The following is a 25,701-nucleotide window of genomic DNA, read 5'->3' as shown; positions in this document are numbered from 1 at the left end:
TGTATGGCTCTGAAAGTAGCATCACTCACTCACTCACTCACTCACTCACTCACTCATTTAGACACATACAGACCCATGCATAGGGCTGACCTCAGCTGTAAGCCAAAAATGTTCTAGTAATTATTGACATTATAAATGTATTAAGGCATCACATAATGTCAGACTTACAGCTGACTTAATTAACGAAATACCTGTCCCAGAAAAAAAACTGCCTAAATACAAGCATGTAGCTCAAAATGGGTCTTGAAAAAGATTAGGCTTTTACTCTGAAAATACACCAGAAAAGTCAACGTTTCTGAATTTCACCTGGTGTGAGCGGTCATTCTCCTTCCCCACAGTCAATAACGCTCATTTTCATTTGCGGCTGAAAAATTAAACAGCTCACTTTCCAAATATGAGTGCAGTTTGACAGAAAATCCATTATTTTGCGCATAATCGGGTTTCTCGAAACTGAGATACTTTAATGCCCTGGTTCTGAAGACATATACATACATACATACACAAAAAAAGAAAAAAGGGATTCTAAAAAAAAAAAAAAAAAAACAACAAACAGGAACCAGGATACTCAAGTTTATGTAAACACAGTGTTTTCCCAGTTTCTCTGATCCCACACAGGGAATTTCAAGGCTGAGAACAGTCGCTTGTGGATTATACAGAAGAATAACAGATTTGGATGTAAGAGAGTGTTTTTTTTTTTTCAAATAATACTATGAATTTTTTTTTGTTTTAATAAAGCTACAGATTTAGTCCTAAAATCTCTTGCAAAATTGTGATGTATTTTTCCCTTGATAACTTTAAGCCATCATACTCTTACAGCTAGCTGAACACTAGGTGACAGGGATGCGGTGGGCTGATTTTCATGTTTTTAAAGTGTTACAACTAGACACTTACATACCCCAGCAACTTTTTGATATTCATAATTTTACAGAATCTCCAGGCAATGGGGAAAATACTCGCAGAGATCATAGAAGGAACATGAACAGTTACAATAAATACATCTGAGAATCACTTAACAGCTTTTAGGATATGTTAATAACACTGAAAGTTATGGGGGTTTCTCTGTGTAACCTCCTGTAACTTTGGACAGTGAAAACTTTTGTCTTATTTGCCATTTGGAAGTTTAAAGCCATAAGAAGTGGGTAAAATGTGACCTATGCATTGCATAGGCCTACCAATCCTACACTCCAGGGTTATAGATGTTAAAATCCTGATTCACTCTGATTTAGAATACACACATAGACTACTGTTCATAAACACAAACTGGCATTTTTATCTATTAAACCAGCATGTTCATTGTATTCATGTTCATTAAGCATAAAAATCTGTTCATTAGGTTTGTTCTTTGCACTAATTTCACACATATGCCTACAAAACCCCATGTACTTGAATTAGGGTCACTAAGAGAGAGAGGGATGTTTTTGTAGACTTGTGTTTTACTTTAGTTAATCTATTTCGAGCATAGTGCATGGTGTGGCCTTTGTTCTTGCTTGATTTGTCTAGTTATTAAAACTTACCCCAGCATGTGTTACAGCCTCCTGGTAGTGGGGTAGTGGTAGTGGTGGTTGGAGCAGCACACCTAAAATATTTTCATCTGTGTTTGTGTAAAAACACTTTCTCTAACAGTTCTAGTGGTTTGTTTATGATTTATTTAAAAATTTTCAAGTACATTTTTCAACACATACAAACACAATGGTCACGTGGTACAAAAATTCTTTGCACAATGTCTGATTTGAAAACATATTGTTCTTCATCGATCCTTATATAGAGAATGTCAAGGGCAGTTAAGAGTGCTAACAACCAAACCTAAAACACACAAACAAACAAACAAACAAAAAGGGACAAAAACAAAAATACAAAAAATCATAAAGGACATTTCAAAACAATCACATTTTACATACAATGCATGCCACATGCTATTAATATAAGAGAACAAGACTCAATAGGTATGATTTTGGTAAAATGAAGTAGAGAGAGTTGCTCAGCCAGTGGGGTCAGAGTGTAATTGGAGGGATCTGACATGCTCTATAAAAGGTAACCATACTTTGTTAAATTTTGTATTGAGGTTTCGATCTAATTTTTTCCAATTGCATAAAAGATAGGACATCCTTTATCCATTTGGTATGAGACAGTGGGTAGGGGCTCTTCCAGTGCATTAAAATAGCACGCCATGCTATCAAAGTGAGGAAAACTATGAGGTCAACAAATTGGAAGGGCAGTGCCTGGTTAATAGGCAGGACACCACACAGACCAACCAGTGGAGAGGGATGGATGGTAGTAGATGTTATGGCCGAGAGTGAATCAAATACAGATTTCCAATACTGAAATAGTGCCGGACAGGTCCAAAACATGTGCAAGACTAGCTGGTCCTGTATGGAATTTGTTACATTTAGGATCAATACTAGAATACATATGCAAGCTAATTTACTTCTAGACCAATGGACTCTATGAACTACTTTGCACTGTAAATCTCTATGACTGGCAGAAATAGAGGATGAACACATTTCTGAACTGACTGCCAAACCTCAGTACTTAAATCTCTGTTGAGATCTTTAGACCAAGTTAAGAGCAGTTTATCAGAAACCGAAGGCTTGCACTCAAAAAAGGATATTATACAGCTTAGCGATTGTACACTTTAAGACAGGATTAATATTAAAAGTAGCTTCACTCAAAGTTATTGGAGGGACAGCAGGGAAACAAGAGAAGCACGGACAAAGTTTTGAGCTTGCAAATACTTAAAGAAGTGGGTTCTTGGTGGGTTAAATGCACAGGCTAACAGATCAAATGGAGCAAGGATTCCACTGAGATGCTTAACAGAGACAATGCTGTGGTCTTCCCAAGTTGCAAAAGCTTTATCAGAAATAGAGGGAGAAAACAAAGGGTTAGCATGTAGGGGGGTTAAGAGGGGTACTGCTTGAAGTCCAAAGTGACGTCTGTGCTGAGTTCAGATCTTGAGACTGTTTTTCACTATATAATTGTTGGTGTACATTGATAAATGGGTTGTTAGGGGAAGGCATAAAAGGAACAATAGTGAAGAGGACCTTTTGAGCTGAAACCATGATGGGGGTTGGTTATGACCACTAAACCAGTGCAGTGACATTTGAATGTTAGCTCAGTAATAAAATAAAAAATTTAGTAAGGCTGTTCCACCAGCATCTTTATTTTGTTGTAGAATATGTTTTTTTATTCTGGGAATTTGTTTGTTCCATATAAACTGAGAGATCAGGCTATCTAGTGACTGAAAAAAATGTTTGGAAATGAAAACCTGTAGACATTGAAAATGATATATTTACATTTCTTTTTAGAAATGTCTTCAATAGCAATTTTGAGATGGGATAGTCTAAAGCTGCATTATTAACATGCTTTTATGAAAATTTAATTTTATATCAGGAAATCTTACCCCATTCATTCAACAGGGCTAATACCGCAGAGATAGAATTATCAGGATCAGAGACAAATAGTAAAAGATCAGCGGTGTACAGGGCCAATTTATGCTCAGTACTTCCTCTTGAGATCCACATATCTGACTGGTTCTGAGGGCCAACACCAAGGATTCAATTGCAATTGCAAACAAAAGCAAGGAACAGAGGGCAACCCTGCAGAGTACCATGAAAATAATTTATCATCAAATGCCTTAAAAATTCGGCAGTTAAACCATCAGGACCCAGACTTTTACCACTCTGCATTGCCTTTAATGCATATTTAATCTCCTCAACAGTCAGGGGTTTATCTAGTTGGGCAGATGTTTCAGGACCAGTGGATGGAATATTTAAATTGCTAAAGAACATTATGTATTGCATTTCATCAGATGAGCTCTCAGATGTATACGATGAAGCACAAAAGTTTTTAAACTCATTATTGATGGACTGAGGATTTTGAATTTTGCCAACAGCAGTTTTTATTTGAGTAATATGTGATGATGAGGAGGATTGTCGAATTTGTTGAGCAAATATCCTCAGATTACTGGCGAACTTGTAAAACTTATAACAGGTTTTTAACAGTAACTGATGTTTCATTTGATGCCAGAACATCAAACTCAGCCTTTTTTGTAATTCTTTTGGTGAGATCTGCATCAGATGAATTTGTACACTTAGTTTGGAACTGTGATAGATCACTGAGGAGACTAGCTCTCTTTTCAGTGACAATCTTCCTCTGGTAAGCAGAGTAAGATATTATTTCTCATCATAAGTAAGCTTGACATGGTTCCCAAATTGTTGATGGTGATACAGCTGGATCAAGATTAGTAGAAATGAAAAGGTCGATACGACTATTGTCTTAATAAAGTCAGGATCATTGAGCAATAGTGGATTAAAGTGCCAGGGTGAACGAGAAAGGGACTTGCCGGGTGAAGAAATATCTAAAATGACAGTTGCATGGTCTGATATTACAATAGGGCAGTAGAAGCATGATCTGATAGAGAATCAAGTCAGAAAAAAAAAGAAAATAAGAATAAGAAAAAACCCTTTTGGTAAAAAGATCTGTGAACAGGAGAGAAAAAGGGAAACTGCTTGATAGTTGGGTTAGGGTGCTGTTTAAGGTGTTAGAGCTTAACAGAGAAAGATATTTCGAGATCCAGGTAGATGATTCATTGTCTGTCTGCCCTGATGACTGGCAACTCCCACATATTGGCTAGTAGAATAGGGACAAAATAGAGAACACATGACCAAGTTGAGAGCAGTAAATATAAAAAAAACAGAGGTGTCAAAAGTATTCACATTCATTACTCAGGTAGGAGTATAGATACTAGGGTTTAAAAAGACTTTTGTAGAAGCTGAAGTATCAACTCAAGCTTTTTACTCAAGTAAAAGTGTAAAAGTACTGGTTTCAAAACTACTTAAAGTATAAAAGTAAGAGTAATGTAAGGGGGAAAAAATGCCATTAAGGACAAAAGCTTAGGCCGCACCACAGGGTCCTATAGTGCACTACTCCACCTCCCCAAAAATACATTTTTCTAAAGGCCATAATGACTATAATGTTAAATCAAAATGTTAGTGTTGAAAAATATGGGATGCACCTGTGTCAGCCACATTTGTGCCTATTGAAAATAAATGCATTTTAGTACAATGCAAATACATTCAAGAACCATATATGTGTACTACCTCACTGGTGCTTGGTTGGGACATTTTGCTCCAGTTCTCTTGAGTCTCTGCCACGGACATCTTTGTACTAGGCTACAAACGTCTGCTATTTCCTTGCTGGAGTGTGACGTGATTTGTGTCGTGCATAGGTACGATGGCTCGAGTACAAACCAATAGGGTGTTGGAATGGTATTATGTTATACTTCTCATCCAACCACAATCAAATTCACTCTATCCGGATGGCACGATTTATCTGGATAGGTTTTTGAGTTTTTTATTTGTGTTTCTTTGAACGATGACAAGCCTCAATGAAAACAAGCTGAAATGAAATAGGAGTAACGAGGCTATTTTTAAAATGTAAGGATTAGAAAGTACAGATAATTGCTTGAAAATGTAAGGAGTAGAAGTAAAAAGTCGGCTGAAAAATAATTACTCCAGTAAAGTAAAGATACCCAAAATTTCTACTTAAGTAAGGTAATGAAGTATTTGTATTTAGTTACTTGACACCTCTGAAAAAAACACATGGGTAACAAAAAGACTCACCTGAATAGAAAAAATAATGGTAAAATAAAAAGAAAAAAAAAGAAAAAAAAACATACTCAAACACAAACAAACAGCAAATACGTCTCCCAACCAAAGCTTCATCCTAGTTACTGCACTAAAACAGCAGCAAACAAGACTCTGATACATTGATCAGCATATATTAATACTTCCTTATTCCTATCACTCCATTACTACAACTACTATAAACATTAGGAACTGTAATTCAACCTCTTCAAATACCCTAAATGAACTGTGCTTGTATCCACACTTGTACTGCTCGGCCATCAGAGCGCTGCTTTAACACACCAGGGCAAAAGTCTTCATAAAAGCAGACCTTCTGGGCTTCTGTAGATCTTCTGTAGATCAGGTCACCTCGTTTGCATGCCTCACAGATCACCAAATGTTTGAATTTAAAGCTGTGGAAGTACAGGATTTGCGTCCGTGGGTTTGGGGGAAAGGGGCCAGTGTGCTCGATCCAATTCGAGCACACTGGCCAATCCAATTCAAGGAGAGGGGAGTGTATCCTTGCCAAGGACATAAACCACAAGGTGAGAGAAGAACTTAGACAGACGAGGGCCCTCAATTGATTCAGGTAAACCAATGATCTGGAGGTTCTGGCACCTGCTGCGTCCCTCCAAGTCCACTATCTTTAATTTGAATGACTCATTATTTTTCTTCAAAGCAGTGCAAACATTTTCCAGTTGTTGGAGACGTGTGTTGGCCTCAGTAGCTGTAGTTTCCAGGGAAGTGATGCGCCAGAGCAGCTCTGTGGTGGTTTAGCAGCAAGCTAATGTCAGCCATAGTTATGCTAACAGGCAGCGAAGATGGAGATGCCTTGTCTTTTTAAGATGATTTTCCCTTTGACTTGGTCATCAGTGTACGATAAGCACTAACTTCTGACTACTGCCAGCACTTAACACTTAAAATAGTGAGGTTTAAAAAATAAATAAAAGAGGTGGTGGTTGGGAGCGAACTAAACACGCATCTACTCCGTGCACCTCATACCAGGTTTGTAGATCCTTGTTGGAGATCGCAGCATCTGAGTAAAGTTGGATGATTGGTCTCAGATAAATGAAACTCTGAAGACACACCTCTTTTCAGACAGGATGAAACACTGCAAGTGAACCTTCCTTGAATCTTGTGCTAAAACAAATCCAGCAGCACAAACTTGTACAGTTACAAGTGAATTCTTGTCCACATGAAGCTCCTATGGGGCAGCTGGGACCCTGTGGATGTTTGTCACTTTAACTGTGTGGGATATTCCAGGTAGGAGCTGATCTTCGAACAACTAAATAGAAAGATAACAGAATAAAAAACAAGATTTATCTCAAGCTTTCACCTAGCCCATTATTGTGTTTGTGCATTTCACAAACAAAAGCTCAATAAAGGTAGAACACATTCCCTAGAAATATTTTTTATAAATTGCACCTTTTTTATTTCATTAGTGAGGGTCTCATTGCTGATGTCCTGAAGACAACGTAATCTGATCTGGAAATGTGCCAGTGAGAACAGACCTGTATGAATCAAAAAAGATAATCTTTAGGAACATCTCGATAAAATAGCTAATAAAAAATGCTACTTTTTCCACATGAACTTAAAAGATTTTGATGGACAATGTCTGTTTCCTAGTCTTTAGATCAAATACTTTGCATTTAGTTATACTTAGAGTAACCAAGCAGAATAGATCAAAAAGCTGTAGTATACAGTGTCAATTAAAGGTACTCGCCCCCTTGGATGTTTTACCCTTCAACTGATTTTCAACATCAAATTTGATCACGATAATATTGCCTGACATTACTTTAAAGAAATCTGTTTTGACTTTGACATCAAAGAGCTTTTTTTAATTTACAAAAAGAGCAAAATTATGTTCATGATCATTAATTTATAAAATCAGTAAAAGGGTAAAACACGCCAGAAGTGAATGCTTCTATGGGCCCTGTATAGTGTAGCAGAAGTGTAACCCCTAAAATGTTAGTTTAAGTATGTATCAACCAGAACAAATTTAGAAATTGACCTAAATACCTGGTGTGGAGGTTGGAGCAGGAGTAGTTGTGGTGGTTAGAGTTGTTGTGGTTGGAGTAGCTTTTGTGGTTGGAGTGGTTGTGGTTGTTGGAGTGGTGGTGATGATTGGAGTGGTTGGAGTGGTGGTCGTGGTTGTGGTAACCAGAGTGGTTGGAGTAGTTGGTGTGATTGGAGTAGTTGTTGTGGTTGGAGTGGTTGTTGTGGTTTGAGTGGTTGTGGTGATTGGAGTGGTTGGAGTGGTTGTGGTGATTGGAGTGGTTGGAGTGGTTGTGGTGATTGGAGTGGTTGGAGTGGTTGTGGTGATTGGAGTGGTTGGAGTGGTTGTGGTGATTGGAGTGGTTGTGATGATCGGAGTGGTTGTTGTGGTTGGAGTGGTTGTTGTGATTGGAGTGGTTATGGTGGTTGGAGTGGTTGTTGTGATTGGAGTGGTGATTGTGGTTTGAGTGGATGTGGTGGTTGGAGTGGTTGTGGTTATTGGAGAGGTTGTGGTGGTTGGAGTAGGTCTGGTGATTGTAGTGGTTGTGATGATTGGAGTGGTTGTTGTGGTTGGAGTGGTTGTTGTGATTGGAGTGGTTATGGTGGTTGGAGTGGTTGTTGTGATTGGAGTGGTGATTGTGGTTTGAGTGGATGTGGTGGTTGGAGTGGTTGTTATTGGATTGGTTGTGATGATTGAAGTGGTTGTGGTGGTTGGGGTGGTTGTGGTGATTGGAGTGGTTGTGGTGGTTATGATTGGAGAGGTCTGAGTGGTTGCTGTGGTTGGAGTGGTTGTTGTGAAGGGAGTGGTTGTTGTGGTTTGAGTAGGTGTGGTGATTGGAGTGGTTGTGATGATTGGATTGGTTGTGGTGATTGGAGTGGTTGTTTGGGTTTGAGTAGTTGTTGTGATTGGAGTGGTTGTCGTGGTTGGAGTAGTTGTGATGATTGGAGTGGTTGTGGTGATTGGAGTGGTTGTGATGATTGGAGTGGTTGGTGTTGTTATCATGGTTGTTGTGATTGGAGTGGTTGTTGTGGTTTGAGTGGTTGTTGAGATTGGAGTGGTTGTAGTGATTGGAGTGGTAGTTGGGGTTGGAGTGGTTGTTGTGATTGGATTGGTTGTGAAAGTTGGAGTGGTTGTCATGGTTGTTGGAGTGGTTATGGTGATTGGAGTGGTTGTTGTGGTTGTTGTGATTGGAGTGGTTTGAGTTGTTGTTGTGAATGGGGTGGTTGTGGTGATAGGAGTGGTTGTTGTGGTTGGAGTGGTTGTTGTGATTGAAGTGGTTGTTGTGGTTGGAGTGGTTGTTGTGGTTGGAGTGGTTGTGATGATTGGAGTGGTTGTGGTGGTTGTGATTGGAGAGGTCTGAGTGGTTGCTGTGGTTGGAGTGGTTGTTGTGAAGGGAGTGGTTGTCGTGGTTTGAGTAGTTGTGGTGATTGGAGTGGTTGTGGTGATTGGAGTGGTTGTTGTAGTTTGAGTAGTTGTTGTGATTGGAGTGGTTGTCGTGGTTGGAGTAGTTGTGATGATTGGAGTGGTTGTGGTGATTGGAGTGGTTGTGATGATTGGAGTGGTTGGTGTTGTTATCATGGTTGTTGTGATTGGAGTGGTTGTTGTGGCTTGAGTGGTTGTGGTGTTTGGACTGGTTGTAGTGATTGGAGTGGTTGTGATAGTTGGAGTGGTTGTCATGGTTGTTGGAGTGGTTGTTGTGGTTGTTGTGATTGGATTGGTTGTGATAGTTGGAGTGGTTGTCATGGTTGTTGGAGTGGTTGTTGTGGTTGTTGTGATTGGAGAGGTTTGAGTGGTTGTTGTGAATGGGGTGGTTGTGGTGATTGGAGTGGTTGTAATAATTGAAGTGGTTGTGATGATTGGAGTGGTTGTTGTGGTTGGAGTGGTTGTTGTGATTGGAGTGGTTGTGGTGGTTGTAGTAGTTGTGATGATTGGAGTGGTTGTGGTGGTTGGAGTCGTTGTGATAATTGGAGTGGTTATAGTCATTGTGGGAGTGGTTGTTATGACTGGAGTGGTTGTGATGATAGGAGAGGTTGTCGTAGTTATTGGAGTGGTCGTGATGATTGGAGAGGTTGTCATGGTTATTGGAGTGGTTGTGGTGATTAGAGTGGTTGTTGTGGTTTGAGTGGTTGTGATGATTGGAGTGGTTGTGGTGGTTGGAGTAGGTGTGATGATTGGAGTGGTTGTTGTGGTTGGAGTAGTTGTGATGATTGGAGTAGTTGTGATGATTGGAGTGGTTGTGGTGATTGGAGTGGTTGTGATGGTTGGAGTGGTTGGTGTTGGATTGGTTGTGATAATTGAAGTGGTTGTGGTGGGTGGAGTGGTTGTGGTGATTGGAGTGGTTGTGGTGGTTATGATTGGAGAGGTCTGAGTGGTTGCTGTGGTTGGAGTGGTTGTTGTGAAGGGAGTGGTTGTTGTGGTTTGAGTAGGTGTGGTGATTGGAGTGGTTGTGATGATTGGATTGGTTGTGGTGATTGGAGTGGTTGTTTGGGTTTGAGTGGTTGTCGTGATTGGAGTGGTTGTCGTGGTTGGAGTAGTTGTGATGATTGGAGTGGTTGTGGTGATTGGAGTGGTTGTGATGATTGGAGTGGTTGGTGTTGTTATCATGGTTGTTGTGATTGGAGTGGTTGTTGTGGTTTGAGTGGTTGTTGAGATTGGATTGGTTGTGAAAGTTGGAGTGGTTGTCATGGTTGTTGGAGTGGTTATGGTGATTGGAGTGGTTGTTGTGGTTGTTGTGATTGGAGTGGTTTGAGTGGTTGTTGTGAATGGGGTGGTTGTGGTGATTGAAGTGGTTGTTGTGGTTGGAGTGGTTGTTGTGATTGAAGTGGTTGTTGTGGTTGGAGTGGTTGTTGTGATTGGAGTGGTTGTGATGATTGGAGTGGTTGTGGTGGTTGTGATTGGAGAGGTGTGAGTGGTTGCTGTGGTTGGAGTGGTTGTTGTGAAGGGAGTGGTTGTCGTGGTTTGAGTAGTTGTGGTGATTGGAGTGGTTGTGATGATTGGATTGGTTGTGGTGATTGGAGTGGTTGTTGTAGTTTGAGTAGTTGTGATTGGAGTGGTTGTCGTGGTTGGAGTAGTTGTGATGATTGGAGTGGTTGTGGTGATTGGAGTGGTTGTGATGATTGGAGTGGTTGGTGTTGTTATCAGGGTTGTTGTGATTGGAGTGGTTGTTGTGGTTTGAGTGGTTGTTGAGATTGGAGTGGTTGTAGTGATTGGAGTGGTAGTTGTGGTTTGAGTGGTTGTTGAGATTGGAGTGGTTGTAGTGATTGGAGTGGTAGTTGTGGTTGGAGTGGTTGTTGTGATTAAATTGGTTGTTATAGTTGGAGGGGTTGTCATGGTTGTTGGAGTGGTTGTTGTGGTTGTTGTGATTGGAGTGGTTTGAGTGGTTGTTGTGAATGGGGTGGTTGTGGTGATAGGAGTGGTTGTAATAATTGGAGTGGTTGTGATGATTGGAGTGGTTGTTGTGGTTGGAGTGGTTGTTGTGATTGGAGTGGTTGTGGTGGTTGTAGTAGTTGTGATGATTGGAGTGATTGTGGTGGTTGGAGTCGTTGTGATAATTGGAGTGGTTATTGTCGTTGTTGGAGTGGTTGTGGTGATTGGAGTGGTTGTGATGATAGGAGAGGTTGTCGTAGTTATTGGAGTGGTCGTTGTGATTGGAGAGGTTGTCGTGGTTATTGGATTGGTTGTGATGATTAGAGTGGTTGTTGTGGTTTGAGTGGTTGTGATGATTGGAGTGGTTGTGGTGGTTGGTGGAGTGGTTGTTATGATTGGGGTAGTTGTGGTTGTTGTGGTTGGAGTCGTGATGATTGGAGTGGTTGTCATGGTTGTTGGAGTAGTTGTGGTGATTGGAGTGGTTGTGGTGATTGGACTGGTTGTTGTGGTTGGAGACGTTTTGATGATTGGAGTGGTTGTGGTGGTTGTTGGAATGGTCGTGGTGATTGCAGTGGTTGTTGTGATTGGAGTGGTTGTTGTGGTTGGAGTAGTTGTGATGATTGGAGTGGTTGTGGTGGTTGGAGTAGGTGTGATGATTGGAGTGGTTGTTGTGGTTGGAGTAGTTGTGATGATTGGAGTAGTTGTGATGATTGGAGTGGTTGTGGTGGTTGGAGTAGGTGTGATGATTGGAGTGGTTGAAGTAGTTGTGATGATTGGAGTAGTTGTGATGATTGGAGTGGTTGTGGTGATTGAAGTGGTTGTGATGGTTGGAGTGGTTGGTGTTGTTATCATGGTTGTTGTGATTGGAGTAGTTGTTGTGGTTTGAGAGGTTGTTGAGATTGGAGTGGTTGTAGTGATTGGAGTGGTAGTTGTGGTTGGAGTGGTTGTTGTGATTGGATTGGTCGTGATAGTTGGAGTGGTTGTCATGGTTGTTGGAGTGGTTGTTGTGGTTGTTGTGATTGGAGTGGTTTGAGTGGTTGTTGTGAATGGGGTGGTTGTGGTGATAGGAGTGGTTGTAATAATTGAAGTGGTTGTGATGATTGGAGTGGTTGTTGTGATTGGAGTGGTTGTGGTGGTTGGAGTAGGTGTGATGATTGGAGTGGTTGTTGTGGTTGGAGTAGTTGTGATGATTGGAGTAGTTGTGATGATAGGAGAGGATGTCGTGGTTATTTGAGCGGTTGTGGTGATTGGAGTGGTTGTTGTGGTTGGAGTGGTTGTGATGATTGGAGTGGTTGTGGTGGTTGTTGGAGTGGTTGTGATAATTGGAGTGTTTGTGATGATAGGAGAGGTTGTCGTGGTTATTTGAGTGGCTGTGGTGATTGGAGTCGTTGTGGTGGTTGCTGGAATGATCGTGGTGATTGCAGTGGTTGTTGTGATTGGAGTGGTTGTTGTGGTTGGAGTGGTTGTGGTGGTTGGAGTAGTTGTGATGATTGGAGTGGTTGTTGGAGTATGTGTGATGATTGGAGTGGTTGTTGTGGTTGGAGTAGTTGTGATGATTGGAGTAGTTGTGATGATTGGAGTGGTTGTGGTGATTGGAGTGGTTGTGATGGTTGGAGTGGTTGGTGTTGTTATCATGGTTGTTGTGATTGGAGTAGTTGTTGTGGTTTGAGTGGTTGTTGAGATTGGAGTGGTTGCAGTGATTGGAGTGGTAGTCGTGGTTGGAGTCGTTGTTGTGATTGGATTGGTTGTGATAGTTGGAGTGGTTGTCATGGTTGTTGGAGTGGTTGTTGTGATTGGAGTGGTTTGAGTGGTTGTTGTGAATGGGGTGGTTGTGGTGGTTGTAGTAGTTGTGATGATTGGAGTGGTTGTGGTTGTTGGAGTCGTTGTGATAATTGGAGTGGTTATCGTCGTTGTTGGAGTGGTTGTTATGATTGGAGTGGTTGTGATGATAGGAGAGATTGTCGTAGTTATTGGCGTGGTTGTGGTGATTAGAGTGGTTGTTGTGGTTTGAGTGGTTGTGATGATTGGAGTGGTTGTGGTGGTTGTTGGAGTGGCTGTTATGATTGGGGTAGTTGTGGTTGTTGTGGTTGGAGTCGTGATGATAGGAGTGGTTGTCATGCTTGTTGGAGTAGTTGTGGTGATTGGAGTGGTTGTGGTGATTGGACTGGTTGTTGTGGTTGGAGACGTTGTGATGATCGGAGTGGTTGTGGTGGTTGTTGGAGTGGTTGTGATAATTGGAGTGTTTGTAATGATAGGAGAGGTTGTCGTGGTTATTTGAGTGGCTGTGGTGATTGGAGTGGTTGTTGTGGTTGTTGGAGTGGTTGTGGTGGTTGTTGGAATGGTCGTGGTGATTGCAGTGGTTGTTGTGATTGGAGTGGTTGTTGTGGTTGTGGTGGTTGGAGTAGTTGTGATGAATGGAGTGGTTGTGGTGGTTGGAGTAGGTGTGATGATTGGAGTGGCTGTGGTGATTGGAGTGGTTGTTGTGGTTGTTGGAGTGGTTGTGGTGGTTGTTGGAATGGTTGTGGTGATTGCAGTGGTTGTTGTGATTGGAGTGGTTGTTGTCGTTGGAGTGGTTGTGGTGGTTGGAGTAGTTGTGATGATTGGAGTGGTTGTTGTGGTTGGAGTAGGTGTGATGATTGGAGTGGTTGTTGTGGTTGGAGTAGTTGTGATGACTGGAGTGGTTGTGGTGGTTGGAGTAGGTGTGATGATTGGCATGGTTGTGGTGGTTGGAGTTGTTGTGATGATAGGAGAGGTTGTCGTGATTATTGGAGTGGTATTGATGATTGGAGAGGTTGTCGTAGTTACTGAAGTGGTCGTGATGATTGGAGAGGTTGTCGTGGTTATTGGAGTGGTTGTGGTGATTGGAGTAGTTGTTGTGGTTTGAGTGGTTGTGATGATTGGAGTGGCTGCGGTGATTGGAGTGGTTGTGGTTGTTGTGGTTGTGGTGATTGGAGTGGTTGTGGTGGGTGGAGTAGTTGTGATGATTGGAGTGGTTGATGTGGTTGGAGTGGTTGTGATGATTGGAGTGGTTGTGGTGGTTGGAGTATTTGTGATGATTGGAGTGGTTATGGTGGTTGAAGTAGTTGTGATGATTGGAGTGGTTGTTGTTGTTGCTGGAGTGTGTGTGATGATTGGAGAGGTTGTGATGATTGGCATGGATGTTGTTGTTGGAGTTGTTGTGGTGGTTGGAGTGGCTGTGGTGATTGGAGTGGTTGTGGTTGTTGTGGTTGTGGTGATTGGAGTGGTTGTGGTGGGTGGAGTAGTTGTGATGATTGGAGTGGTTGATGTGGTTGGAGTGGTTGTGATGATTGCAGTGGTTGTGATTGTTAGAGTGGTTGTGATGGTAGGAGAGGTTGTCGTAGTTATTGGAGTGGTTGTGGTGATTGGAGAGGTTGTCGTGGTTATTGGAGGTGTTGTGGTGATTGGAGTGGTTGTTGTGGTTTGAGTGGTTGTGATGATTGGAGTGGTTGTGGTGGTTAGAGTGGCTGTTGGGATTGTAGTGGTTGGGGTTATTGGAGTGGTTGTGGTGATTGAAGTGGTTGTGGTGATTGGGATGGCTGTGGTGATTGGAGTGGTTTCTGTTCTTGTGGTTATGGTTATTGGAGTGGTTGTGGTGGGTGGAGTTGCTGTGGTTGTGGTGGTTGGAGCAGCTGTGGTTGTGGTGGTTTGAGCCGCTGTGGTTGTGGTGGTTGGCGCAGCTGTGGTTGTGGTGGTCGGAGCAACAGTGGTTGTGGTTGTTGGAGCAGCTGTGATTGTGGTGGTTGCAGAAGCTGTGGTTGTGGTGGTTTGAGCAGCTGTGGTTGTGGTGGTTGGAGCAGCAGTGGTTGTTGTGGTTTGAGCAGATGTGGTTGTGGTTGGAGCAGGAGTGGTTGTTGTGGTTGGAGCACCTGTCGTTGTGGTGGTTGGCGCAGCTGTGGTTGTGGTGGTCGGAGCAACAGTAGTTGTAGTTGTTGGGGCAGCTGTGGCTGTGGTGGTCGGAGCAGCTGTGGTTGTGGTTGTTGGAGCAGCAGTGGTTGTTGTGGTTTGAGCAGATGTGGTTGTCGTTGGAGCTGCTCTGGTTGTTGTGGTTGCAGCACCTGTCGTTGTGGTGGTTGGCCCAGCTGTGGTTGTGGTGGTCGGAGCAACAGTAGTTGTAGTTGTTGGGGCAGCTGTGGCAGTGGTGGTTGGAGCCGCTGTGGTTGTGGTGATTGGAGCAGCTGTGGTTGTGGTGGTTGGCGCAGCTGTGGTTGTGGTTGTTTGGGCAGCTGTGGTTGTGGTGGTTGGAGCAGCTGTGGTTGTGGTGGTTGGAGCTGCTGTGGTTGTGGTGGTTGGAGCAGCTGTGGTTGTGGTGGTTTGAGCCGCTGTGGTTGTGGTGGTTGGCGCAGCTGTGGTTGTGGTGGTCGGAGCAACAGTAGTTGTAGTTGTTGGGGCAGCTGTGGTTGTGGTGGTTGGAGCAGCTGTGGTTGTGGTGGTTGGAGCAGCTGTGGTTGTGGTGGTTTGAGCCGCTGTGGTTGTGGTGGTTGGAGCAACTGTGGATGTGGTGGTCGGAGCAACAGTAGTTGTAGTTGTTGGAGCAGCTGTGGTTGTGGTGGTTGGAGCAGCTGTGGTTGTGGTGGTTGGAGTAGCTGTGGTTGTGGTGGTTGGCGCAGCTGTGGTTGTGGTGGTTGGAGCAGCTGTGGTTGTGGTGGTTGGAGCAGCTGTGGTTGTGGTGGTTGGAGCAGCTGTGGTTGTGGTGGTTTGAGCCGCTGTGGTTGTGGTGGTTTGAGCAGATGTGGTTGTGGTTGGAGCTGCTGTGGTTGTTGTGGTTGGAGCACCTGTCGTTGTGGTGGTTGGCGCAGCTGTGGTTGTGGTGGTCGGAGCAACAGTAGTTGTAGTTGTTGGGGCAGCTGTGGCTGTGGTGGTCGGAGCAGCTGTGGTAGTGGTGGTTGGCGCAGCAGTGGTTGTTGTGGTTTGAGCAGATGTGGTTGTCGTTGGAGCTGCTGTGGTTGTTGTGGTTGCAGCACCTGTCGTTGTGGTGGTTGGCGCAGCTGTGGTTGTGGTGGTTGGAGCAACAGTAGTTGTAGTTGTTGGGGCAGCTGTGGTTGTGGTTGGAGCTGCTGTGGTTGTGGTGGTCGTAGCAACAGTAGTTGTAGTTTTTGGGGCAGCTGTGGTTGTCGTTGGAGCTGCTCTGGTTGTTGTGGTTTGAGCCGCTGTGGTTGTGGTGGTTGGCGCAGCTGGGGTTGTGGTGGTTGGAGCACCTGCTGTTGTGGTGGTTGGCGCAGCTGTTGTTGTGGTTGTTGGAGCAACAGTAGTTGTAGTTGTTGGGGCAGCTGCGGTTGTGGTGGTTGGAGCAGCTGTGGTTGTGGTGGTTGGAGCAGCTGTGGTTGTGGTGGTTGGAGCAGCTGTGGTTGTGGTGGTTTGAGCCGCTGTGGTTGTGGTTGTTGGCGCAGCTGTGGTTGTGGTGGTCAGAGCAACAGTAGTTGTAGTTGTTGGGGCAGCCGCTGTTGTGGTGGTTGGAGCAGCTGTGGTTGTGGTGGTAGGAGCAGCTGTGGTTGTGGTGGTTTGAGCCGCTGTGGTTGTGGTGGTTGGAGCAGCTGTGGTTGTGGTGGTGTGCGCAGCTGTGGTTGTGGTGGTTGGAGCAGCTGTGGTTGTGGTGGTTGGAGCAGCTGTGGTTGTGGTTGTTGGGGCAGCTGTGGTTGTGGTGGCTGGAGCAGCTGTGGTTGTGGTGGTTGGAGCAGCTGTGGTTGTGGTGGTTGGAGCAGCTGTGGTTGTGGTGGTTGGAGCCGCTGTGGTTGTGGTGGTTTGAGCCGCTGTGGTTGTGGTGGTTGGAGCAACTGTGGATGTGGTGGTCGGAGCAACAGTAGTTGTAGTTGTTGGAGCAGCTGTGGTTGTGGTGGTTGGAGCAGCTGTGGTTGTGGTGGTTGGAGCAGCTGTGGTTGTGGTGGTTGGCGCAGCTGTGGTTGTGGTGGTTGGAGCAGCTGTGGTTGTGGTGGTTGGAGCAGCTGTGGTTGTGGTGGTTGGAGCAGCTGTGGTTGTGGTGGTTGGAGCAGCTGTGGTTGTGGTGGTTGGAGCAGCTGTGGTTGTGGTGGTTGTTGGAGCTGCAGTGTGGTTGTAGTGGTGGAGCAGCAGTTGGTTGTGGTGGTCGGAGCAACAGTAGTTGTAGTTGTTGGGGCAGCTGTGGTTGTGGTGGTTGGAGCAGCTGTGGTTGTGGTGGTTGGAGTAGCTGTGGTTGTGGTTGTTGGAGCAGCTGTGGTTGTGGTGGTTGGAGCAGCTGTGGTTGTGGTGGTCGGAGCAACAGTAGTTGTAGTTGTTTGGGCAGCTGTGGCTGTGGTGGTTGGAGCAGCTGTGGTTGTGGTGGTTGGAGCAGCTGTGGTTGTGGTGGTTGGAGCAGCTGTGGTTGTGGTGGTTGGAGCAGCTGTGGTTGTGGTGGTTTGAGCCGCTGTGGATGTGGTGGTTGGAGCAGCTGTGGTTGTGGTGGTTGGCACAGCTGTGGTTGTGGTGGTTGGAACAGCTGTGGTTGTGGTTGTAGGGGCAGCTGTGGTTGTGGTGGTTGGAGCAGCTGTGGTTGTGGTGGTTTGAGACACTGTGGTTGTGGTTGTTGGCGCAGCTGTGGTTGTGGTGGTCTGAGCAACAGTAGTTGTAGTTGTTGTGGCAGCTGTGTTTGTGGTGGTTTGAGCAGCTGTGGTTGTGGTGGTTGGAGCAGCTGTGGTTGTGGTGGTTGGAGAAGCTGTGGTAGTGGTGGTTGCAGCGGCTGTGGTTGTTGTGGTTTGAGCAGATGTGGTTGTGGTTGGAGCTGCTGTGGTTGTGGTGGTAGGAGCAACAGTAGTTGTAGTTTTTGGGGCAGCTGTGGTTGTGGTGGTTGGAGCAACAGTAGTTGTAGTTTTTGGGGCAGCTGTGGTTGTCGTTGTTGGAGCAGCTGTGGTTGTGGTGGTTGGAGCAGCTGTGGTTGTGGTGGTCGGAGCAACAGTAGTTGTAGTTGTTGGGGCAGCTGTGGTTGTGGTGGTTGGAGAAGCTGTGGTTGTGGTGGTTGGAGCAGCTGTGGTTGTGGTGGTCGGAGCAACAGTAGTTGTAGTTTTTGGGGCAGCTGTGGTTGTGGTGGTTGGACCAGCTGTGGTAGTGGTGGTTGGAGCAGCAGTGGTTGTTGTGGTTTGCGCAGCTGTGGTTGTGGTGGTCGTAGCAACAGTAGTTGTAGCTGTTGGGGCAGCTGTGGCTGTGTTGGTTGGAGCAGCTGTGGTTGTGGTGGTTGGAGCAGCTGTGGTTGTGGTGGTTGGCGCAGCTGTGGTTGTGGTGGTTGGAGCAGCTGTGGTTGTGGTGGTTGGAGCAGCTGTGGTTGTGGTGGTTTGAGCTGCTGTGGATGTGGTGGTTTGAGCAGCTGTGGTTGTGGTGGTTGGAGCAGCTGTGGTTGTGGTGGTTGGAGCAGCTGTGGTTGTGGTGGTTGGAGCAGCTGTGGTTGTGGTGGTTGGAGCAGCTGTGGTTGTGGTGGTTGGAGCCGCTGTGGATGTGGTGGTTGGAGCAGCTGTGGTTGTGGTGGTTGGCGCAGCTGTGGTTGTGGTGGCTGGAGCTGCTGTGGTTGTGGTGGTTGGAGCAGCTGTGGTTGTGGTGGTTGGAGCAGCTGTGGTTGTGGTGGTTTGAGCCGCTGTGGTTGTGGTGGTTGGAGCAACAGTAGTTGTAGTTGTTGGGGCAGCTGTGGTTGTGGTGGTTGTAGCAGCTGTGGTTGTGGTGGTTGGAGCAGCTGTGGTTGTGGTGGTTGGAGCAGCTGTGGTTGTGGAAGTTGGAGCAGCTGTGGTTGTGGTGGTTGGCGCAGCTGTGGTTGTGGTGGTTGGAGCAGCTGTGGTTGTGGTGGTTGGCGCAGCTGTGGTTGTGGTGGTCGGAGCAGCTGTGGTTGTGGTTGTTGGGGCAGCTGTGGTTGTGGTGGCTGGAGCAGCTGTGGTTGTGGTGGTTGGAGCAGCTGTGGTTGTGGTGGTTGGAGCTGCTGTGGTTGTGGTTGTTGGAGCAGCTGTGGTTCTGGTGGTTGCAGAAGCTGTGGTTGTGGTGGTTGGAGATGCTGTGGTTGTGGTGGTTGTAGCAGCTGTGGTTGTGGTGGTTGGAGCAGCTGTGGTTGGGGTGGTTGTAGCAGCTTTGGTTGTGGTGGTTGGAGCAGCTGTGGTTGTGGTGGTTGGAGCAGCTGTGGTTGTGGTGGTTTTAGCCGCTGTTGTTGTTGTGGTTGCAGCACCTGTCGTTGTGGTGGTTGGTGCAGCTGTGGTTGTGGTGGTTGGAGCAGCTGTGGTTGTGGTGGTTGGCGCAGCTGTGGTTGTGGTGGTTGGAGCAGCTGTGGTTGTGGTGGTTGGAGCAGCTGTGGTTGTGGTGGTTGGAGAAGCTTTGGTAGTGGTGGTTGCAGCGGCTGTGGTTGTTGTGGTTTGAGCAGATGTGGTTTTGGTTGGAGCTGCTGTGGTTGTGGTGGTAGGAGCAACAGTAGTTGTAGTTTTTGGGGCAGCTGTGGTTGTGGTGGTTGGAGCAACAGTAGTTGTAGTTTTTGGGGCAGCTGTGGTTGTGGTGGTTGGAGCAGCTGTGGTTGTGGTGGTTGGAGCCGCTGTGGTTGTGGTGGTCGGAGCAACAGTAGTTGTAGTTGTTGGGGCAGCTGTGGTTGTGGTTGTTGGGGCAGCTGTGGTTGTGGTGGTTGGAGCAGCTGTGGTTGTGGTGGTTGGAGCAGCTGTGGTTGTGGTGGTTGGAGCAGCTGTGGTTGTGGTGGTTTGAGCCGCTTTGGTTGTTGTGGTCGGAGCAACAGTAGTTGTAGTTGTTGGGGCAGCTGTGGTTGTTGTGGTTGGAGCAGCTGTGGTTGTGGTGGTCGGAGCAACAGTAGTTGTAGTTGTTGGGGCAGCTGTGGTTGTGGTTGTTGGGGCAGCTGTGGTTGTGGTGGTTGGAGCAGCTGTGGTTGTGGTGGTTGGAGCAGCTGTGGTTGTGGTGGTTGGAGCAGCTGTGGTTGTGGTGGTTGGAGCAGCTGTGGTTGTGGTGGTTGGAGCAGCTGTGGTTGTGGTGGTTGGCGCAGCTGTGGTTGTGGTGGTTGGAGCAACAGTAGTTGTAGTTGTTGGGGCAGCTGTGGTAGTGGTGGTTGGAGCAGCTGTGGTTGTGGTGGTTGGAGCAGCTGTGGTTGTGGTGGTTGGAGAAGCTGTGGTAGTGGTGGTTGCAGCGGCTGTGGTTGTTGTGGTTTGAGCAGATGTGGTTGTGGTTGGAGCTGCTGTGGTTGTGGTGGTAGGAGCAACAGTAGTTGTAGTTTTTGGGGCAGCTGTGGTTGTGGTGGTTGGAGCAACAGTAGTTGTAGTTTTTGGGGCAGCTGTGGTTGTGGTGGTTGGAGCAGCTGTGGTTGTGGTGGTTGGAGCCGCTGTGGTTGTGGTGGTCGGAGCAACAGTAGTTGTAGTTGTTGGGGCAGCTGTGGTTGTGGTTGTTGGGGCAGCTGTGGTTGTGGTGGCTGGAGCAGCTGTGGTTGTGGTGGTTGGAGCAGCTGTGGTTGTGGTGGTTGGAGCAGCTGTGGTTGTGGTGGTTTGAGCCGCTGTGGTTGTGGTGGTCGGAGCAACAGTAGTTGTAGTTGTTGGGGCAGCTGTGGTTGTGGTGGTTGGAGCAGCTGTGGTTGTGGTGGTCGGAGCAACAGTAGTTGTAGTTGTTGGGGCAGCTGTGGTTGTGGTTGTTGGGGCAGCTGTGGTTGTGGTGGTTGGAGTAGCTGTGGTTGTGGTTGTTGGAGCAGCTGTGGTTGTGGTGGTTGGAGAAGCTTTGGTAGTGGTGGTTGCAGCGGCTGTGGTTGTGGTGGTTGGAGCAGCTGTGGTTGTGGTGGTTGGAGCAGCTGTGGTTGTGGTGGTTTGAGCCGCTGTGGATGTGGTGGTTGGAGCAGATGTGGTTGTGGTGGTTGGCGCAGCTGTGGTTGTGGTGGCTGGAGCTGCTGTGGTTGTGGTGGTTGGAGCCGCTGTGGTTGTGGTGGTTGGAGCAGCTGTGGTTGTGGTGGTTTGAGCCGCTGTGGTTGTTGTGGTCGGAGCAACAGTAGTTGTAGTTGTTGGGGCAGCTGTGGTTGTGGTGGTTGGAGCAGCTGTGGTTGTGGTGGTTTTAGCCGCTGTTGTTGTTGTGGTTGCAGCACCTGTCGTTGTGGTGGTTGGCGCAGCTGTGGTTGTGGTGGTTGGAGCAGCTGTGGTTGTGGTGGTTGGCGCAGCTGTGTTTGTGGTGGTTGGAGCAGCTGTGGTTGTGGTGGTTGGAGCAGCTGTGGTTGTGGTGGTTGGAGAAGCTTTGGTAGTGGTGGTTGCAGCGGCTGTGGTTGTTGTGGTTTGAGCAGATGTGGTTTTGGTTGGAGCTGCTGTGGTTGTGGTGGTAGGAGCAACAGTAGTTGTAGTTTTTGGGGCAGCTGTGGTTGTGGTGGTTGGAGCAACAGTAGTTGTAGTTTTTGGGGCAGCTGTGGTTGTGGTGGTTGGAGCAGCTGTGGTTGTGGTGGTTGGAGCCGCTGTGGTTGTGGTGGTCGGAGCAACAGTAGTTGTAGTTGTTGGGGCAGCTGTGGTTGTGGTTGTTGGGGCAGCTGTGGTTGTGGTGGCTGGAGCAGCTGTGGTTGTGGTGGTTGGAGCAGCTGTGGTTGTGGTGGTTGGAGCAGCTGTGGTTGTGGTGGTTGGAGCAGCTGTGGTTGTGGTGGTTTGAGCCGCTTTGGTTGTTGTGGTCGGAGCAACAGTAGTTGTAGTTGTTGGGGCAGCTGTGGTTGTTGTGGTATGAGCTGCTGTGGTTGTGGTGGTCGGAGCAGCTGTTGTAGTTGTTGGAGCAGCTGTGGTGGTTGTGGTTGTTGGAGCAGCTGTGGTTGTGGTGGTTGGAGCAGCTGTGGTTGTGGTGGTAGGAGCAACAGTTGTTGTTGTGGTGGGGGCAGCTGTGGTTGTGGTTGGTGGGGCAGCTGTGGTTGTGGTGGTTGGAGCAGCTGTGGTTGTGGTGGTTGGTGCAGCTGTGGTTGTGGTGGTTGGAGCAACAGTAGTTGTAGTTGTTGGGGCAGCTGTGGTAGTGGTGGTTGGAGCAGCTGTGGTTGTGGTGGTTGGAGCAGCTGTGGTTGTGGTGGTTGGAGAAGCTGTGGTAGTGGTGGTTGCAGCGGCTGTGGTTGTTGTGGTTTGAGCAGATGTGGTTGTGGTTGGAGCTGCTGTGGTTGTGGTGGTAGGAGCAACAGTAGTTGTAGTTTTTGGGGCAGCTGTGGTTGTGGTGGTTGGAGCAACAGTAGTTGTAGTTTTTGGGGCAGCTGTGGTTGTGGTGGTTGGAGCAGCTGTGGTTGTGGTGGTTGGAGCAGCTGTGGTTGTGGTGGTCGGAGCAACAGTAGTTGTAGTTGTTGGGGCAGCTGTGGTTGTGGTTGTTGGGGCAGCTGTGGTTGTGGTGGTTGGAGCAGCTGTGGTTGTGGTGGTTGGAGCAGCTGTGGTTGTGGTGGTTGGAGCAGCTGTGGTTGTGGTGGTTGGCGCAGCTGTGGTTGTGGTGGTTGGAGCAACAGTAGTTGTAGTTGTTGGGGCAGCTGTGGTAGTGGTGGTTGGAGCAGCTGTGGTTGTGGTGGTTGGAGCAGCTGTGGTTGTGGTGGTTGGAGAAGCTGTGGTAGTGGTGGTTGCAGCGGCTGTGGTTGTTGTGGTTTGAGCAGATGTGGTTGTGGTTGGAGCTGCTGTGGTTGTGGTGGTAGGAGCAACAGTAGTTGTAGTTTTTGGGGCAGCTGTGGTTGTGGTGGTTGGAGCAACAGTAGTTGTAGTTTTTGGGGCAGCTGTGGTTGTGGTGGTTGGAGCAGCTGTGGTTGTGGTGGTTGGAGCCGCTGTGGTTGTGGTGGTCGGAGCAACAGTAGTTGTAGTTGTTGTGGCAGCTGTGGTTGTGGTGGTTGGAGCAGCAGTTGTTGTAGTTGTTGGAGCAGCAGTAGTTGTAGTTGTTGGAGCTGCAGTTGTTGTGGTTGTTGGAGCTGCAGTTGTTGTAGTTGTTGGAGCTGCAGTTGTGGTTGTTGGAGCTGCAGTTGTTGTGGTTGTTGGAGCAGCAGTAGTTGTAGTTGTTGGAGCTGCAGTTGTTGTAGTTGTTGGAGCTGCAGTTGTTGTAGTTGTTGGAGCTGCAGTTGTTGTAGTTGTTGGAGCTGCAGTTGTTGTAGTTGTTGGAGCAGCAGTAGTTGTAGTTGTTGGAGCTGCAGTTGTTGTAGTTGTTGGAGCTGCAGTTGTTGTAGTTGTTGGAGCTGCAGTTGTTGTGGTTGTTGGAGAAGCTGTGGTAGTGGTGGTTGCAGCGGCTGTGGTTGTTGTGGTTTGAGCAGAAGTGGTTTTGGTTGGAGCTGCTGTGGTTGTGGTGGTCGGAGCAACAGTAGTTGTAGTTTTTGGGGCAGCTGTGGTTGTGGTGGTTGGAGCAGCTGTGGTTGTGGTGGTCGGAGCAACAGTAGTTGTAGTTGTTGGGGTAGCTGTGGTTGTGGTGGTTGGAGCAGCTGTGGTTGTGGTGGTTGGAGCAGCTGTGGTTGTGGTGGTCGGAGCAACAGTAGTTGTAGTTGTTGGGGCAGCTGTGGTTGTGGTGGTTGGACCAGCTGTGGTAGTGGTGGTTGGAGCAGCTGTGGTTGTTGTGGTCGTAGCAACAGTAGTTGTAGTTGTTGGGGCAGCTGTGGCTGTGGTGGCTGGAGCAGCTGTGGTTGTGGTGGTTGGAGCAGCTGTGGTTGTGGTGGTTGGAGCAGCTGTGGTTGTGGTGGTTGGAGCAGCTGTGGTTGTGGTGGTTGGAGCAGCTGTGGTTGTGGTGGTTTGAGCCGCTGTGGATGTGGTGGTTGGAGCAGCTGTGGTTGTGGTGGTTGGCACAGCTGTGGTTGTGGTGGTTGGAGCAGCTGTGGTTGTGGTGGTTGGAGCAGCTGTGTTTGTGGTGGTTGGAGCAGCTGTGGTTGTGGTGGTTGGAGCAGCTGTGGTTGTGGTGGTTGGAGCAGCTGTGGTTGTGGTGGTTGGAGCCGCTGTGGATGTGGTGGTTGGAGCTGCTGTGGTTGTGGTGGTTGGCGCAGCTGTGGTTGTGGTTGCTGGAGCTGCTGTGGTTGTGGTGGTTGGAGCAGCTGTGGTTGTGGTGGTTGGAGCAGCTGTGGTTCTGGTGGTTTGAGCCGCTGTGGTTGTGGTGGTTGGAGCAACAGTAGTTGTAGTTGTTGGGGCAGCTGTGGTTGTGGTGGTTGGAGCAGCTGTGGTTGTGGTGGTTGGCACAGCTGTGGTTGTGGTGGTTGGAGCAGCTGTGGTTGTGGTGGTTGGAGCAGCTGTGGTTGTGGTGGTTGGAGCAGCTGTGGTTGTGGTGGTTTGAGCCACTGTGGATGTGGTGGTTGGAGCAGCTGTGGTTGTGGTGGTTGGAGCAGCTGTGGTTGTGGTGGTTGGCACAGCTGTGGTTGTGGTGGTTGGAGCAGCTGTGGTTGTGGTGGTTTGAGCCACTGTGGATGTGGTGGTTGGAGCAGCTGTGGTTGTGGTGGTTGGCGCAACTGTGGTTGTTGTGGTTTGAGCCGCTGTGGTTGTGGTGGTTGGAGCAGCTGTGGTTGTGGTTGTTGGAGCAGCTGTGGTTGTGGTGGTTTGAGCCGCTGTGGTTGTGGTGGTCGGAGCAACAGTAGTTGTAGTTGTTGGGGCAGCTGTGGTTGTGGTGGTTGGAGCAGCTGTGGTTGTGGTGGTTGGAGTAGCTGTGGTTGTGGTTGTTTGAGCAGCTGTGGTTGTGGTTGTTGGAGCAGCTGTGGTTGTGGTGGTTGGAGCAGCTGTGGTTGTGGTGGTTGGTGCTGCTGTGGTTGTGGTGGTCGGAGTAACAGTGGTTGTAGTTGTTGGGGCAGCTGTGGTTGTGGTGGTTGGAGCAGCTGTGGTTGTGGTGGGTTGAGCCGCTGTGGGTGTGGTGGTTGGAGCAGCTGTGGTTATGGTGGTCTGAGCAACAGTAGTTGTAGTTGTTGTGGCAGCTGTGGTTGTGGTGGTTGGAGCAGCTGTGGTTGTGGTGGTTGGAGCAGCTGTGGTTGTGGTTGTTGGAGCAGCTGTGGTTCTGGTGGTTGCAGAAGCTGTGGTTGTGGTGGTTGGAGATGCTGTGGTAGTGGTGGTTGGAGCAGCAGTGGTTGTTGTGGTTGGAGCACCTGTCATTGTGGTTGTTGGCGCCGCTGTGGTGGTCGGAGCAACAGTAGTTGTAGTTGTTGGGGCAGCTGTGGCTGTGGTGGTTGGAGCAGCTTTGGTTGTGGTGGTTGGAGCAGCTGTAGTTGTGGTGGTTTGAGCCGCTGTGGTTGTGGTGGTTTGAGCCGCTGTGGTTGTGGTGGTTGGCGCAGCTGTGGTTGTGGTGGTTGGAGCAGCTGTGGTTGTGGTGGTTGGACCAGCTGTGGTTGTGGTGGTTGGAGCAGCTGTGTTTGTGGTGGTTGGAGCAGCTGTGGTTGTGGTGGTTGGAGCAGCTGTGGTTGTGGTGGTTTGAGCCGCTGTGGATGTGGTGGTTGGAGCAGCTGTGGTTGTGGTGGTTGGCGCAACTGTGGTTGTGGTGGTTTGAGCCGCTGTGGTTGTGGTGGTTGGGGCAGCTGTGGTTGTGGTGACTGGAGCAGCTGTGGTTGTGGTGGTTGGAGCAGCTGTGGTTGTGGTGGTTGGAGCAGCTGTGGTTGTGGTGGTTGGAGCAGCTGTGGTTGTGGTGGTTTGAGCCGCTGTGGTTGTGGTGGTCGGAGCAACAGTAGTTGTAGTTGTTGGGGCAGCTGTGGTTGTGGTGGTTGGAGCAGCTGTGGTTGTGGTGGTTGGAGTAGCTGTGGTTGTGGTTGTTGGAGCAGCTGTGGTTGTGGTGGTTGGAGCAGCTGTGGTTGTGGTGGTCGGAGCA

The 25,701-nt window shown here is 47.8% G+C and overlaps 2 protein-coding genes across 2 annotated transcripts; both read right to left on the bottom strand.

The window, feature by feature from the left end:
- Window positions 1–1,771: 1,771 nt before the first annotated feature.
- LOC121512213 (mucin-2-like) lies at window positions 1,772–20,741 on the bottom strand (the record flags this gene model as incomplete). The annotated part of the gene is made up of 8 exons (XM_041791376.1): window positions 1,772–1,803; window positions 9,622–9,981; window positions 12,406–13,147; window positions 15,451–16,124; window positions 16,200–17,047; window positions 17,143–17,768; window positions 18,051–18,980; window positions 19,566–20,741. Coding segments are annotated over 8 exons (5,388 nt in total), but the record flags the coding sequence as incomplete, so codon positions are not given.
- Window positions 20,742–21,935: 1,194 nt separating this feature from the next.
- LOC121512832 (mucin-5AC-like) lies at window positions 21,936–23,504 on the bottom strand (the record flags this gene model as incomplete). The annotated part of the gene is made up of 1 exon (XM_041792323.1): window positions 21,936–23,504. A coding segment is annotated over one exon (1,569 nt), but the record flags the coding sequence as incomplete, so codon positions are not given.
- Window positions 23,505–25,701: the final 2,197 nt, after the last annotated feature.

Source organism: Cheilinus undulatus, linkage group 7 (genome assembly GCF_018320785.1).
Source record: "Cheilinus undulatus linkage group 7, ASM1832078v1, whole genome shotgun sequence".
Lineage (NCBI taxonomy): Eukaryota > Metazoa > Chordata > Actinopteri > Labriformes > Labridae > Cheilinus > Cheilinus undulatus.
This window is presented reverse-complemented; position numbering and strand designations above follow the sequence as displayed.